We start from the raw sequence: 15,604 nt of genomic DNA on the forward strand, positions 1-15,604 counted from the left end.
TTTTAATATAAAGAGAGAATCTCTTACTCATACTTTCTAATCCGGGTATTATTCTTCTATTTTTTCTTTCACATTCTGTTAATACAGAATTTAAGAAGTTTAGAGTAGGAGGAAACCCTAGCTTCTAGTACAATCTTGTTCTTGTTTCATATAAGGAAACCACCCAACAAAAGTGAAATGATTTGCTCAGGGTCAGGCCATACACTGGCAGAATTAGGTCTTATTATTCTTTCTCAAAGGCTCTTTTAAAGGTTAAATAAACAGGGATTTAGTTTTGAGAATGACTTATTTATCTCATTTCTATTAGATTGATTTCTTTTGTTATAAGCAAGCAAAATAATCAGCCACCACCTTTCTCTTCTCTATTTCTTCTTTTATATTTGCCGCCTCTAGGCAACAACTTCATCAAATCCACAACAAATCATAAATAAAATCCTGAAGAAGAGTATTATCCTACAGAATCATTTGTTCTAAGAAAAATAAAATACTGAATATTTCCAAATACAGGCGTCTCAGATAAAGACATTTGGCCTCTAATCAGATCAAATAAAGTAATCAGATTTATACCGTTATTCTGATAAAGACTAAAACCAACAAAAGCACTTTCCCTCCAATTTTACACTTTGAGCGACTCTAGCTTTTAAATACTATGAACACTTTTCTTAGGGATTACTTTCTCTTTTCTTTACTCCTAGTATTTCCTGGGAACAATGAATACTTGGAATAGAATAACACAGAAACTAAGTATAAAGGGGTAAAATGAAAGGACAATGTCTATTCAATCTTAGAAAAAAGTCAACACTAAAGGAGGAACTGTATATTCCACTTAAATGAGTATTTTCATCATATTCACATTACAAACTAACCTCACCGTAGCAGCACTAATTCATTACCAATAAGCTTTTATTTATTGGTAGATGCCACTGGCCTCAGTAAGACTATGCAATTTCTCACAAGGAATATTCCAAAGAAGGTAAAGTTTGGAAAACAATTTACCAGAAAGCGCCAACATGGGAAACTCCTTGATTAAGGATGGAAAATTATTAATATTTTTTAGCCTAAATTTAAGCGAAACTCTTCCCGAAGGTGAATTACCTTCCTTTTGATCCCTCTCTTTAAATAAGGAACAATACCTATAAACCATTTTAAGCTTCAACAAGTAAATACCTGGTGATCTTTACCAATGTTACAGATTCTGCAAAGGATAATGAGTTATTCATCACTAAAATAAAAGAAGCAAACTCTTTTATGCTTTAAAAATAAATGTTTAAGAGAATCTTGTTTTCTAACAACACTTTTTCCATGTTACAAACAGAAAATCATTCCATCACTTACGAAGATATTATTCTAAAGTTGAAACCAATGCTTTAATTTTTAAACCTTTTAACATTTTCATAGAGTTTACACACACCAACCCACATACTCTTTGAGAAATTCTTTCTCAACCCACATACTCTTAATTGGTTGCTTTAATTCATAACTATATAGGATCCTTCAGGGTTCAAGTATGGGACCTTTAATTTTTCAGATAAGTTTTTCTTGGTGGTTATTAGAAAAGTGACCTTAAAGTACCTCCTTGATGTGAATAAAAAGAGAACTGTGACTTTCGAGGGGGAGGGGTTGGGGAACTATTAAAGCAACTTTGTTTATATTTTCAGTAAGAGTAATTATGCTAATCTCATTTTCAAACAATTATATTTGCTATTTTATATTCTTACAGCAGAAAATAGAGATGGTTTAGTTGTACTTGTAACCTCATAGCCCTTACGTTTTTAATCTTTTCCCAAATCATCTTAGTACCTATTGGTCCCAAGGAAATCTCACGGACTCTGGGTCCCTCAATGGGGAATCAATGCTTTAAATAATCAGAAGTAGGATTATCCCTTTGCTTAGTCTTGGATTTGACTAAATGCTAAATGAATTATTCATTAATAACTACACTTTTTCTCATTATAAACACTCATGTTAATAAATCAAAAGATTTCAGCAGGATCATAACCTTTTGCTATGGTTCTAGTGCTGATTTACTCTTACAATGGCAAGGTCTTTGGATAAAAAATAATAGTAACAGAAATAGTAAAAACTGACTAACAGTGATAATTTATTAAAGCTTTTAAACATGGGTGTTTTTCATTAGAGGACACAGTTAATCTAAAATAAACTTTGGGTAAATCACTTAACATCCTGAACTGTATTACCTCAGGAAAAAGACCAATACTTTTTTGAGGGAAGGAAGAGGGGGAGCTAGGAGGGCAAAGTGGTTTCAAATAGGGATGGGAAACTGAATATTTATACATTTAAAAATTGATATATACATATATTTGCATTTTGAGTAAATTCCAATGGGAATCATTTGAAATTTCCTTGAGGTTCCCTTGGTGTCATAAATAGTTCAAATTAAATTTAACTATCTATGCATTTAATTGATCTATGGTAACTAGATCAAGTATGGTATCTAGGTAAAAGGGGAAAAAATTCACTTATAATGACAGATCTAAAATTGATACTACTGGGTACAGGAGAGTGTATACGATATGTTTCCAACTGTATGTTTAAGAAGAATATCTGTATATATAATACATATGTTTGTATATGCGGAGTAACTCTAGAAGGAGACCCAAGAAATTGGTAACACTGGTTGCTACATTTCAGTGTCTACCCATCTGGCCCATTTAAATTTTGTACTATATGCATGTTTTCCTTATTCAAAAATATTGACTAAATAAATTTAAATTACTTAAAAAATCATGTCAAATTAAGGAAAAAAAAGATTAATTTTTTAACATTATACAAGAAAATATACTAGCACATAAACTGTTTTTCCACATAAATTTGGGTATGACAGAGTAACTGTGATCTAAAAACTCAATTTGTGGGCGTCCCTGGTGGTGCAGCGGTTGAGAGTCCGCCTGCCGATGCAGGGGACACGGGTTCGTGCCCCGGTCCAGGGAGATCCCACATGCCGCGGAGTGGCTGGGCCCGTGAGCCATGGCCGCTGAGCCTGCGCATCTGGAGCCTGTGCTCCGCAACAGGAGAGGCCACAACAGTGAGAGGCCCGCGTATCGCAAAAAAAAAAAAAACAAAAAAACCCCCAAAACTCAATTTTCACAAGACCTGAAATTGGGAAAAACACATTTTTCCTGTACCTCACTGCTACAGTATTGTGGACTACAGATTGTCTCAACAGCATACTAACATCCCTACTCTCTTCCTCTAATGGGCTAGCCACAAGCCAATATTTCTCTATGAAATTCAAGAAATCTTTAAGGAAACTCCAGAAAGATTTTAAGAATCTTATTTGGCAGTGATAAATATTATACCTGTATTAGTCTGTTGGCATAGAGTCAACTTTAATTTTTTGTGGTTTACTTTAGATTTTATCCTGCCAAAGATGTTTGGTGTTTTGGTAAAAGAGAAACTTCAAACTATGTGATGACTAAGCAAAGCTCTTACATAAAGCTTGGAATAAGATTTTACAAATAGTTCCAGTGAAAGACATTTGGAAATAAGCAGGAAAAAAGAAAATCTCACACTTATGAAAAAATTATTTCCAGGACACTATTTCAAATTTGCAATTAAGTCCTATTTACTTAAGTATTAAAATAAACCATAAAACAAATTCTAAAGGAATGATAGTACATACATCAACTTTCAATGGTAGCTGCTTATTAAAACTGAGCGTCTGAGGGTGTATTCCAATTTCATCCTCTTCAAATTGTGCAGCTCAGATAAATGTTTATTTTACTGAAAATATTTGCAAAATTACAATATAAATACAAGATTATATTAAGATAGGATCACTATATATAATGTATTCTTATCCACAAATATAAAATGAATGCAGTAAATATAGTATACTCTTGATGAATTGTTAGTACACAGTGTTGTTAGTAAAGTACATACAACCTATTATTAAGCAACAATTATCTAGTTTTCAAATGTATATCTTAGGAAGTTTTCAGGATGGAAGGATACACTAAGGCCCCTAATACCCTTTTTGGTTGGTGAAAGTTAGTTCTTCTGCAAGTTTTGAAATAATATCATATTTATTTTAGCAATTGTTTTTAGGCTCTTTGCATTTCCTTAATTTGAACTTTCTTTAGTCTGGGTGTTTTCTTAACGATGCCATATCAGCCAATCATACTTTTAATTCCAATATAGTATCATGTACTGTCTTTTCATTACTAATTTAAACACACATCAACAATGAAACAGAATTGTTAAAAATTCTTTTGTCTGCACAAATTCCCAAAATTCATTTTCAGGGTATTATGGGGAATCTCAATTAGATATAATCTCAACTGTAATAGTAACCTGGGCTAGAAATAGTTTTTTATTGATTCTAGTCCTGAAGAATACAAATATGAACTCTACTTTAAAATTCTTTGTTAAATGTATTGGGATTTGCTGCAGAAACATTTTCTACCCTTCTCCATTACACTGATTTAATGGAAACTTGTTACTACGGCAGTTCCAACACAAACATATGCATGCAAGAGCTCACCCTACAGATTCTAACTACATAGTTATTGAAACACATCCCACCGGTCAAGTGGCATAAATGTACATCTTTTATATACAAAAGGTAAAGTGCATTATTAAATTAGTGAACTGACAGATTGTCTGCCTGGACCATATAGCTTTCAAATAGACAAATGTGAAATTCTCCCATTAGAACCAATTATTTCAAGAGGTTCCAATTAGCTTTTCCACCCTGTCATTTATTTTTTGGCCATGCTCTTTAGTGCAAATAAGCTTGTGTTTGACTCAAGTTTAAGGGACATGGCAGTTTGGGGCTTTAACAAGGAAAATTATAAAATGTGGCAGAAGTTTAATACTTTTATAATACATTGCACCTTTTGCATATAAGCAACAGATTAGTGCTGCTTTCAATTGGTAGGAGCACACTGCCAACGATTATGAGGGACCCGTTTCCAAATTTCATACTATCAGCTTATATTATTACAGTTTTGAGTCTGTACCACATTATGCTTGAATTATTATGTGCAAACATCATCAGTGTTTTAGAATTATATAGTGAACTAGTAATTTTGGTTACTAACTTTTAATGCTCACTTTTTGAATTCTAACATCCAGTTGCCTTAAGAGTTTTATGTCTTCAAGGCAGGGATCCTATTATTTTGAAGAGTACCATGTACACTTGCAGCTCCATTTATGTTACAAATGACAATAAATAAAATGTATATTGCACAGATAAGAATAGTAGCGTATTTTATAAGATACATCTCAGTACATGTCCTAATACCAGAGTTTTGGATTGGATCTTATTTGATTATGGCTAATGAATGACTGGAAAGTTTAAGAATCAAAAAAAATCATAGCATCATTTCATTTTTCGGTGAACATTAACTTTGAAGAAAATGAAACAAAAGGACTGGCAGAAGGCTTAATGATTCTAAAGTATATTCAACTGCCGGTACATGTGCATCTATCCAGTTTGTAGCTTTGAGATGGTAAAAACTTTGAAGTATACATACAATGTAGAAAATTTGGCTGCCTAACCAATTTTTCACTTAAATTATTAATGCAAAATTAAACTAATAATATTTATATACAATGAGTTAAAGATATTTAAGTCTGACATTGTATCATGTGTATGTATATATATAACACATATATACACACACATAGATGTGTGTGTGTGTATATATATATACATACATATATATATGTATATATATATACACACACACACACACACTCAAACCTTACCAGACTAAAAACCAAGAAGGAAATTATTTAGATTTAACAGATATAAATATTTTAGAAGGGAAGGTTTTAAGAGAGAGTATACAGTCACAGCAATAGTGATAGGAACACTCAAATACTGGAATATTCACAGCTCCAGTTTGCCAAAATCTGACAGGTTGATTATTATTAATAGGCACTATGATGGGCAGCAAAGCAATCAGTAGTACAGTAATTCAAGTGTACACCACTCCTTCACATACCCCAAAACTACTTTTTATCAAGCCTAGAATAGTTATTTTACAGTGAGGACTGTTTAAAGATCCTTGCTACTTTTAGAGTCTCAACACCCGCCATGAGCTATTAACTCTAGTCCTAACACCATCTTCTAACCTTCAGCTGGTCCATAGTGATCCAGATGGCCCACAATTATAATGAACTGGGGAGATTCCTTTATACTTTGAGGAAACTGGAAATACAATCAGTAAGCCAACACCAGTATGTATGTCTAGGTTACTGATTGCTTGTTCTTAAGTAATGTAAATCAGTGAAATTAATTTTCTTAATTCATATCATAAAGTTTTCTCAGTGACCTTACTTAAGTGTATTTGGGGACAAACCTCTGGAGGGAAATCAACTGTTAAAATAATTGTGAATTACTTATAGCATATAAAAGAAGAGCTACATTCTGAACTCAATCCATGCAGCCAGCTCTCATCAATGAGAGCTATATTTGGGGGCTGAAATCAGTGTCTGGCTTCTAAACATGATTATATGGACTCATTGTGTGGGAGGTGAATAAAGCCAAGATAAAAGACAGTAATTTCATTCAGATAAAATGCAGCTCAACAGATAAAATTTCAGTCAGTTAATACAGGGTGGGTTGGTACACATATACATTATATCCACTTGTTTAAAAAATTGCTTGGGTGTTGAAAAATTGCTGTGGCACTTCCTGGAAAGTAATTTTTAATACCAGTAAGTGGGTGAGTCTTGTGTAAAGTAAACCTTGTGTAAAGTATCATAAAGAGCACCTTGGAAAAATGCCTGAATTATTCTTTCAAATATGTTTATAACCAATCTTCAAATTATATTTTTCCAGGCTGAAATTGTATATTTATTCTAAATGCTTTTTAGAAAAAAACTTTATTTTTTCCTGGAATTAAAAAACCTTTAAAAGTCAGGTTTATACTGTAAGTGTTGAAATGGACTTCAGGGCAGCAACTGCAAAAGTGCTACTAAAATATATTACTACAGATTATTTTTATATCAGGTAACTGGTGCACCAACCCTTCTGAAACAGTGCTAAAGCAGCAGCATAAAATATAACACCTTGAGTCCATGATGTATTTTGGGAAAGAACCTCTCACAACCTTCAAATTAGCATGAAAAGCTAAAATATCAAGATTTCCATAGCAAAGCCTCCCACGCAACAGTGACATAAAAGTAATTCCTGAAACTTTGGAAAGTCAATAATAATATATGGTACAATAATCAGAGGTGAAGATGGGATTATAACTAGCTTAGAATAACCAATTAAAACTCTCTCATGGCATTGATATGGCAAGTATAAACTGTAGGGTCACCACAAAATTTGAAATTATAGAATACTATAGTAACTCTAAGAGTCGATTCTTTAATGGTACTGTTTAATATTCAGTTATCCAATGGACATTTAATATATTTCTACTCGTACTTTTGTAAATAAATATATTTATAATAGAAGTCAGTTTCTGTTTCTGTGGTAACTGTCCTACAGGTAATCCTAGCAGCTTTTAATGAAGTAGGAATGGAATACTTTTTTTGGGGAACTTGTTAAATAGAAATTCACACTTACATATTAGGTATATGTGTCTTTTTTTAGGCTTATGTCATAGTGCAATGTTAATCTTAGTTATGGTATCTAGAAGGTCAGAATGTCACACTGTGCTGATTTGCATACTTCAATAGTCTGGAGCAGCTGAAGCAGCTAAACTATTTAGCTCTGGGAAGGTTGAAATTCCCATAAGAATTATAGTGTTTTATGGATAACATAACATGAGAATCAGACTCCTTGAAGTATAACTACTAGAGGTATTACTCATAACAAAGGGCCAAAAAAAGAGGAAAAATTTCTTCAAATGATTATGGATCAGTACTTTTAGCCAATTTATGATTTTAACTTTTGCCTGATGGAGTTCAATTTCATTCTAGTCGAGGCATTCTTGCTCTTCACCACTGGCCCTTCTGCCATCCATCCTCTTTTCTTTATGGCTGTTGAAAATTTTCCTCATCTCTTCTTCGTACTTGATAAAATTCTCCCCAAACCTTGTCCAAGCTTTGAATGGAACAGTAATAGTATTACGGTAAGGTGGCCTCACCTCACTTACCTTCAGGAAAATTCCATATTTATTAGAGCCCACATCAAAGTAGAACCTTTTATTGTCCACTCTGAAAGAAGTCCCCTCTGGGAGTTCGACTGGGTCATCGTCTCCACCTCTGCGTTCTTCTATGTCCCCTTCGCCATAGTCTTCAATGAGCTGAACCAAGGCATCCCGAAACTCAATCATCCCTTGTGCTGGGAGGACGATAGTCTGCTCTTGGCCCAAAGTGTGGCCAAAATAACCTATCATGCCAGTTCCCCGGATCATGGTTTGTCTTATCCTTAGGAAGCGACCCCGTTGATTTTCCTTTAGGTCTAGATAGTATTTCCTATTGTCCCTCTCTATGTAGTCTGTTTTGAGGACACTGTGAGGGTGCTCTTCGGACCCCACAGAGACTGGTGGGGAGGGTGCTGCGTGCTTCTGTCTCCTCCTGGAGCTTTGCTCTTTGCCGTGACCATGCTCTTGTCGGTGGCCTTTCAGGCCCAGGTGGGCATAGTGCTCGATGAAATCCCCTAGACAGTCCTTCAGCTCCGCGGCCACAGACAGGGAGAGGGTCAGTTTACTCTTTCTGATATTGTCTTGCCGGCCTCTCCCTATCCAGACTTCGGCTATCTTTAGGAACCGGCCCCGGGAGCTTTGCTTCACATCTAGGTAAAACCTCTTTTTCTGGATGTCCACCCTTTTGGAGGCCAGCTCCTGGATTTCGGCTGCGCCCCCAGCCTGGTTAGGGGTGGCTGAAGCCGCGTAGTGGGGGTAGTGGGAGTGCTGGGCCTGGGGATAGAGTCTACTCTTGCTGAGGCCAGAGCCCCCTACATTCTTGCCGCCGCGGCCACGGCCGCCGCCGCCGCCGCCGCCTCCCCTTCGCCTGGCTCTTTCCATCTTCAGCTGCAAGTGACAAACAGACACACGGGGTGGGGTGGGGGAGGAGTGTTGAGAACAATCGCAGACGCCCCTCGGCCTGCGCTGCCCCAGCCTCTGCCCGGGAACCCCACACCTGGCCGCTCTTTGCGCGGCGCCGGCCGCCGCAGCGCCAGGACGGTCCGCGGCGGCGGCGGCGGCGGCGGCGGCGGCGGCGGCGGCGGCGGGCGGCGGGCGGCGGGCGGCGGGCGGCGTCTCCCGGCTCCGCACCGGGCACACAGCATCCCTCCGCCGCCCCTGGCCTCCCGCTCCCGCTCGCCGCCGGGCCGCCCGCCTCGGGCTGGACAGCCCCCGGGGCCCCAGCCAGCACACACTCACATCACCACTGCTGCCATCACCGCCTCCGCCGATGCCCTTCGAGGCCGCCGCCGCCACCGCCGCCGCCTCCAGCTCTCGGCCCCTCTGTTGCAGCCGCCGCAGCCGCCGCCCCCTGCCTGCTCCCCCGCCGCCGCTCGCACTGCCCCACGCCGGAGCAGCCGGGCAGGGGCATCGCCTGCGGCGCCCACCGCCGCCGCCCCTCCTGCGGCTGCTGCGGGGGCCGCCGCCTCAGTTCGGGCACCGGCCCGCGGCCCGCGGGAGACAGGGGGGCGGGGAGGGGGGCGGGGAGGGGGGCGGTGGGAGGCGGGCAGTGGGCCCCGCCTCCTCCAGCACAGCCCGCTGAAGGGACCGGGTATCCGCTCTCCCCTGGGGCCCGCTCTGACGGAAGCCCAGCGCGTGGGATCGGAGCGTGAGCGCGAGGTGACCGGACAGGTGTGAAGGTGGGGATAAGAACCCGGGTGGCGAGAGTGTTCTGACTTCTCCAGGTTCCGCCGGGACGTAGGACTCTGGCGGCCCACGGGCACCCACAAGGAGACTACACTTCCCTGAGTGCTCAGCGGCGGCGGGAGTCCTCCGCGCATGCGTTTCGCGTAGCCCGCCGGGCTAGGGTGGGAGGGGCTGCAGCGCGGCGCTCTGGGAGTGGTGGACTGGGGGCCGACGGACCCCGGAGGGAGGGGTGGGAAGGTCCGTGTCCTAGAAGTGACGTATGCTGTGTGCGCCGTGACGCTCCGGCGTGGACTCTGCCCCGCGGGAATAAGGTCGATTGAATTGGTGTCCAGCATGAGTGACTGGGTTCCAGGCAGTGCCGTTGGGACGCTGCACAAGTCGTCCAGCTGAAGGAGAAGTCCCGTTGAACTGACTCTTCTCACGGTGACGTGTCCTCCCCAACCCTGCTTCCACCTCCAGAACCTTGAGGTATCATTCTAGCCTTCTCCGACACTGGCGGTGCTCAGTCCGGCAGAGCAGGCCTCTGGGCTGTGTGTGGGATATTCCTTAGAGACGGACATCTTCCTTCTCCCTTTCCACCTCCCAGGCACCCAGCCCATTTTGTGTAGTGTAACAAGATATGTTGGATTTTTTGAGTTCAAAGCATTGAATCCTTAATGGTTTGTTTTGGTTTTGTTTTCCCTGGTTTAATTTGAGTTGTTTTCTGGATATGTTTGAGTATGTAAAAATTCTCCCTATGGAAGAGGATATTAGAATCCTTAGGATGTTAATTTAGTGGTCTTTAAGTCAGAGTACTAAGGATTTTGTATAGTTCGGTGCGTTAACTTTTAGGGAGCTGAAGGTCGGTGTGGGTAGGGCATTTAGATTTTCATGCCATTGAACAGTGGTCTCCCTTTGTTAATTCAACAGATATTTATTGAGCGCTGCTCTAGGTACTGGGGATACCATCAATGAACAAAACAAACACAAATCGCTCGTTTTTGGAATTTGCATTTTGGAGAGAGATAGGCAGTGAGTCAAAAGCCTGGTATATCAGAAGGTGAAGAGTGTCAGTGGGGTTAGGGAGCTGCAGTTTTAGAGTAGGTGGTCAGGGTGGTCAGGGAAGGCCCCTGGCTGAGAAGGTAATTTTTGAGTAAAGACCTGAAGGAAGTGAGAGAGCTAGTCCTGTGGCTATCTGAGGGAAAGGAAAGTGCAAAGGCTCTGAGGGAGCCTGCATGGTGTGTCCGCAGAGCAGCCTAGGAGGCCAGTAAGTTAGAGCAGGGTGAGATAGAGAATTGTAGAAGATAAAGTCAGACAGATTGTGTAGGACCTTGTAGGCAATTTTGAAAATTTGGGTTTTCATTCTGAGGGAGGTGGGAAGCTACTGGAGAGGTTTGTCAGGGAAACACCATGATCTGAATGATCTTTAAAAAAAAAAAATTGTAAAATGTATATAACAAAGTTTGCTAATTTATCTATTTTTAAGTGTATGATTCAGTGACATTAATTACACTCACTGTTACACAACCATAACCATTATTTCTAAAACTTCTGCATCACCCCAAGCAAACTCTGTAACTGGTTAATTAAGCAATAACTCCCCATTGCCCCCTCTGCCCAGCCCCTGGTAACCTCTGGTATACTCTCTATGAATTTGCTTATTCTAGGTGGTATATACAAGTGGAATCATAATATTGGTCCTTTTGCATCGGACTTATTTCACTCAGCATAATGCTCTCAAGGTTCATCCTTGTCGTACCAGGTATTAGCACTTAATTTCCTTTTATAGCTGAATACTGTTCCGTTGTGTGTCTATACTATATTTTGTGTATCCATTCATCTTTTGACAGACAGTTGGGTTTTTTCCCCCTTTTGGTTATTGTGAATAATGGTGCACTGAACATTGGCTTACAAGGATCTGCTTGAGTCCCTTTTTCCAATTCTTTTTTGGTCTGTACCTAGGAGTGGACTTGCTGGATCATATGATAATTCTGTGTTTAGCTCTTTTTTTTTTTAATTTTTAAAATTTATTTTATTTATTTTTGGCTGCATTGGGTCTTCATTGCTGCGCACAGGCTTTCTCTAGTTGCGGGGAGCAGGGGCTACTCTTCGTGGCGGTGCGCAGGCTGCTCACTGTGGTGGCTTCTCTTGTTGCAGAGCACGGGCTCTAGGCACGCAGGCTCACTAGTTGTAGCGCACGGGCTCAGTAGTTGTGGCGCATGGGCTCAGTTGCTCCGCACTGGACCAGGGCTTGAACCCATGTCCCGTGCATTGGCAGGCGGATTTTTAACCACTGCGTCACCAGGGAAGTCCCTATGTTTAGCTTTTTGAGGAACTGCAGAACTGTTTTTCACGGTGGTGGAACCATTTTACATTCAACCAGCAATGTTATAAGGGTTCCAATTTCTCCAAATCCTCTCAAAAACTTGTTATTTTCTGTTCCTTCTTCTTTTCTTTTGTCTTTTCTTTTTTTCTGTTCCTTTTCTCTTTTGTTTTCCTTTCTTCTCATCTTTCTGCTTTCCTTTTTCTTTCTATTATAGCCATCTTAGGTGGTGATGTCATGTGGTATCTTATTGTGGTTTTGATTTGCATTTCCTTAATGACTAAAGATGTTGAACATCTTTTCACATGCTTATTGGCCATCGGTATATCTTCTTTGGAGAAATGTCTATTCTAGTCCTTTGTGTGTTGTTAAATTGAGTTGTTTGTCTTTTTGTTGTTGAGTTGTAGGAGATTTTTGTGTATTCTTACTAAACCCTTATCATAGCTTTGTAGTACGTTTTGAAACTGGGAAGTCTGAGTCTCCAACTTTGTTCTTTTTGAAGACTGTTTTGGCTATCCAGGGCCCCTTGCAATTCCATATGATTTTCTTTTTTTTTTTGCAGCACCAGGTGGCTTGCGGGATCTTAGATCCCTGGCCAAGGATTGAACCCAGGCCACGGCAGTGAAAGTGCCAAGTCCTAACCACTGGACCGCCAGGGAGCTCCCAATTCCATATGAATTTGAGGATTGGCTTTTCCATTTCTGAAAAAAAGGCTTTTGGAATTTTGGTAGAGATTGTGTTGAATCTGTAGGTAGCTTTGGGTAGTGTGACATCTTAACAATATTAAGTATTTCTATCCATGAACATAGGTGTTGTTCCATTTGTTGCAATGAAACTTGTCTTCTTTTTTAAAAATTAATTAATTAATTAATTTTTGGCTGCGTTGGGTCTTCATTGCTGCACGCAGGCTTTCTCTAGTTGCGGCGAGTGGGGGCTACCCTTTGTTGCAGTGCGTGGGCTTCTCATTGTGGTGGCTTCTCTTGTTGTGGCGTGCAGGCTCTTGTTATGGAGACAAGTGACGAACTTGTCTTCTTTATGAATGAAATGCCTTCTTTAATTGGCAGCAATGTTTTTTAGGTTTTGGTGTACAAGTTTTTCACCTCCTAGATATTTTATTTTATTCTTTTAGATGCCATTGTAAATGGGATTGCTTTCTTAATTTCCTTTCAGATTGTTGTTGCTGTTGTCTAGAAACACAGCTTATTTCTGTGTGTTGATCATGTACCTTGCAACTTTGCTGGATTTACTTATTAAATCTAGTAGGTTTCTTGGAATTGGTGGGACTTCCCTGGTGGCGCAGTGGTTAAGAATCCACCTGCCAATGCAGGGGACACGGGTTCGAGCCCTGGTCCGGGAAGATCCCACATGCCGCGTAGCAACTAAGCCTGTGCGCCACAACTACTGAGCCTGTGCTCTAGAGCTTGCACGCCACAACTACTGAGCCCATGTGCCACAACTACTGAAGCCCACACGCCTAGAGCCTGTGATCCGCAGCAAGAGAAGTCACTGCAATGAGAAGCCCGCGCACCACAACGAAGGGTAGCCCCCACTCGCTACAACTAGAGAAAGCCTGCACAGAACAACAAATACCCAACACAGCCCCCCCCCCCAAAAAAAAATCTAATAGGTTTCTTGTGGATTCTTTGGGTTTTTTTTTTTTAATATACAGGATCATGTCATCTGTGAGTAGAGGTAGTCTTACTCTTCCTTTCCAATTTGAATGCCTTTTATTTCTTGTTTATATCTAATTTCTCTGGCTAGAACTTTCAATACTATGTTGAATAGCATTGGTGGAAGTGAGTATCTGTCTTGCTCTTGATCTTAGGGGGAAATTTTTCAGTCTTTCACCACTGAGTATGATGTTAACTGTGGGTTTCTCATAAATCCCTTTATTGTGTTGAGGAAATTCTCTTCTATCCCTAGTTTTTTGAGTTTTTATATCATGAAAGAATATTTGATTTTTATCAGATGCCTTTGTCAGTTGAAATGATCATGTGGTGTTTTTCCTTCATTCTATTAAAGTGACATATTACATTGATTTTCTTATATTGAGCCACCTTTGCATTCCTGGGATAAATCTCACTTGGGTATGGTATATAATCCTTTAAATTGACATTTCTTTTAACAGAATCACTCTGACTACTGTTTTGAGACTAGACTGTGGAGGCAAGCAGATAAGAGGTAATGTGGCTTGAACCAAGGTTTTAGCTGTGGAGGTGGTGATAGGAGGTAGGATTTCAGCTTTATTTTGAAGGTAAAACTAACAGTATTTGCTGATAGATTGGATGTGAGGTGTGAAAGGAGGAGAGGAGTCAAGGATGATTCTAAGGTTTTTGGCATGAGCAATCAGAAGGATGGAGGTGTACCTACTGAAAATTGTAATTTATGGAAGGAGCAGTTCGGGGAAATTTTATACCTATTGAGTACAATATGTGCATTAGACATTCAAGTATCTAGTAAATAATTGGGTATACAAGTTTGAAGTTCAGAGGAGTGCTCTAGGCTGTTTATATAAATTTGGAAGTCACCAGTGTGCTGTAGTTAATTTTAAAGTCATCAGGCTGGATGTGATCTCCAAGGGAGTGAATGTAGATGGAGAAGAGAACAACCAGTTCTGTGACCTGAATCTTCTGTTATGTTTGGAGATTGGGGAGGTAAGGAGGGATGGGCAAAGGGTACTGAGAAGGAATGCTGACTGATGTAGATGGAGAATCAAAAGTTGTCACAGAAGCCTAATAAGGTGTTTCAAGAAGGTGAGTGTGATTAATTGGGTCGTATGCTGCTGGTGTGTTGAGCCAATGAGGACTGACTGTAAGATTTGGCAGCATGAAGGTCATTGGTAACCTTGAAATGAGTGAGCCCTTTTGGTGGGGTGGAGTGTCTTTTTTTCTTTCTTTCTTTTTTTTTTTTTTTTTTTTTTCGGTACGCGGGCCTCTCACTGTTGTGACCTCTCCCGTTGCGGAGCACAGGCTCCAGACGCGCAGGCTCAGCGGCCATGGCTCACGGGCGCAGCTGCTCCGCGGCATGTGGGATCTTCCCGGATCGGGGCACAAACCCGCATCCCCTGCATCGGCAGGCGGACTCTCAACCACTGCACCACCAGGGAAGCCCAAGGGTGGAGTGTCTTTTAAACACTGGGAAGAGATAATGGAAGGAATGGAAATGGAGATGCTAGTATAGATGAGTCTTTTGAGTAGTTTTTCTATAAAGGGGAGAAGAATGGAGCAGTTAGCGAAGTCAAATTTGTTTGATTTTTTTTTGATGGGAGAAATTGCATAAGCTTATATACTGATGGGACTTTGGGACTTTTCTGGTAGACTAGTAGAGAGGGAGAAATTGATGATGCGGAAGAGAGATGAAAAATGCCCTTGACTAGATGAGAGGATATGGAATCTAGTGCACACAAGGAGGGGCTGGATTTAGGAGCACAGATAAGTCATGGGGGATACCTATCTATCTACCTATCTACCTACCTCCATAATAGCATGGGCCAATTCCCAATTTTTATATCTATACCTATACCTGTCTATATATGTAATATCTATCT

At 40.5% G+C, this 15,604-nt stretch overlaps 2 protein-coding genes across 6 annotated transcripts in view; one reads left to right on the plus strand and one right to left on the minus strand.

The window, feature by feature from the left end:
* The window catches only part of PURG (purine rich element binding protein G), a 37,677-nt gene extending 28,629 nt beyond the window's left edge, over nucleotides 1-9,048 (minus strand). Inside the window, exon 1 of the mRNA XM_022571156.3 lies at nucleotides 8,079-9,048. Coding sequence (XP_022426864.1) covers nucleotides 8,079-8,951 — 873 coding nt within the window. The 5' untranslated portion in view covers nucleotides 8,952-9,048. The remainder of the gene's footprint in view (nucleotides 1-8,078) is intronic.
* Nucleotides 9,049-9,953: 905 nt separating this feature from the next.
* WRN (WRN RecQ like helicase) overlaps nucleotides 9,954-15,604 on the plus strand; it is a 128,027-nt gene continuing 122,376 nt past the window's right edge. For 2 of the 5 annotated variants that reach the window (XM_089903744.1, XM_089903743.1), the window contains exon 1: nucleotides 9,959-10,223. The gene's annotated coding sequence lies outside the window, so the exon portion shown is untranslated. Of the gene's footprint in view, nucleotides 10,224-11,401; nucleotides 11,497-15,604 lie in introns of all 5 variants that reach the window. The other 3 variants (XM_022571149.3, XM_089903745.1, XM_022571151.3) reach the window with 3 other exon arrangements.

The sequence above is a fragment of the Delphinapterus leucas genome, chromosome 21, assembly GCF_059928025.1.
Source record: "Delphinapterus leucas isolate spDelLeu-1000000601 "Yukka" chromosome 21, BTC_Dleu_Yukka2, whole genome shotgun sequence".
NCBI lineage: Eukaryota > Metazoa > Chordata > Mammalia > Artiodactyla > Monodontidae > Delphinapterus > Delphinapterus leucas.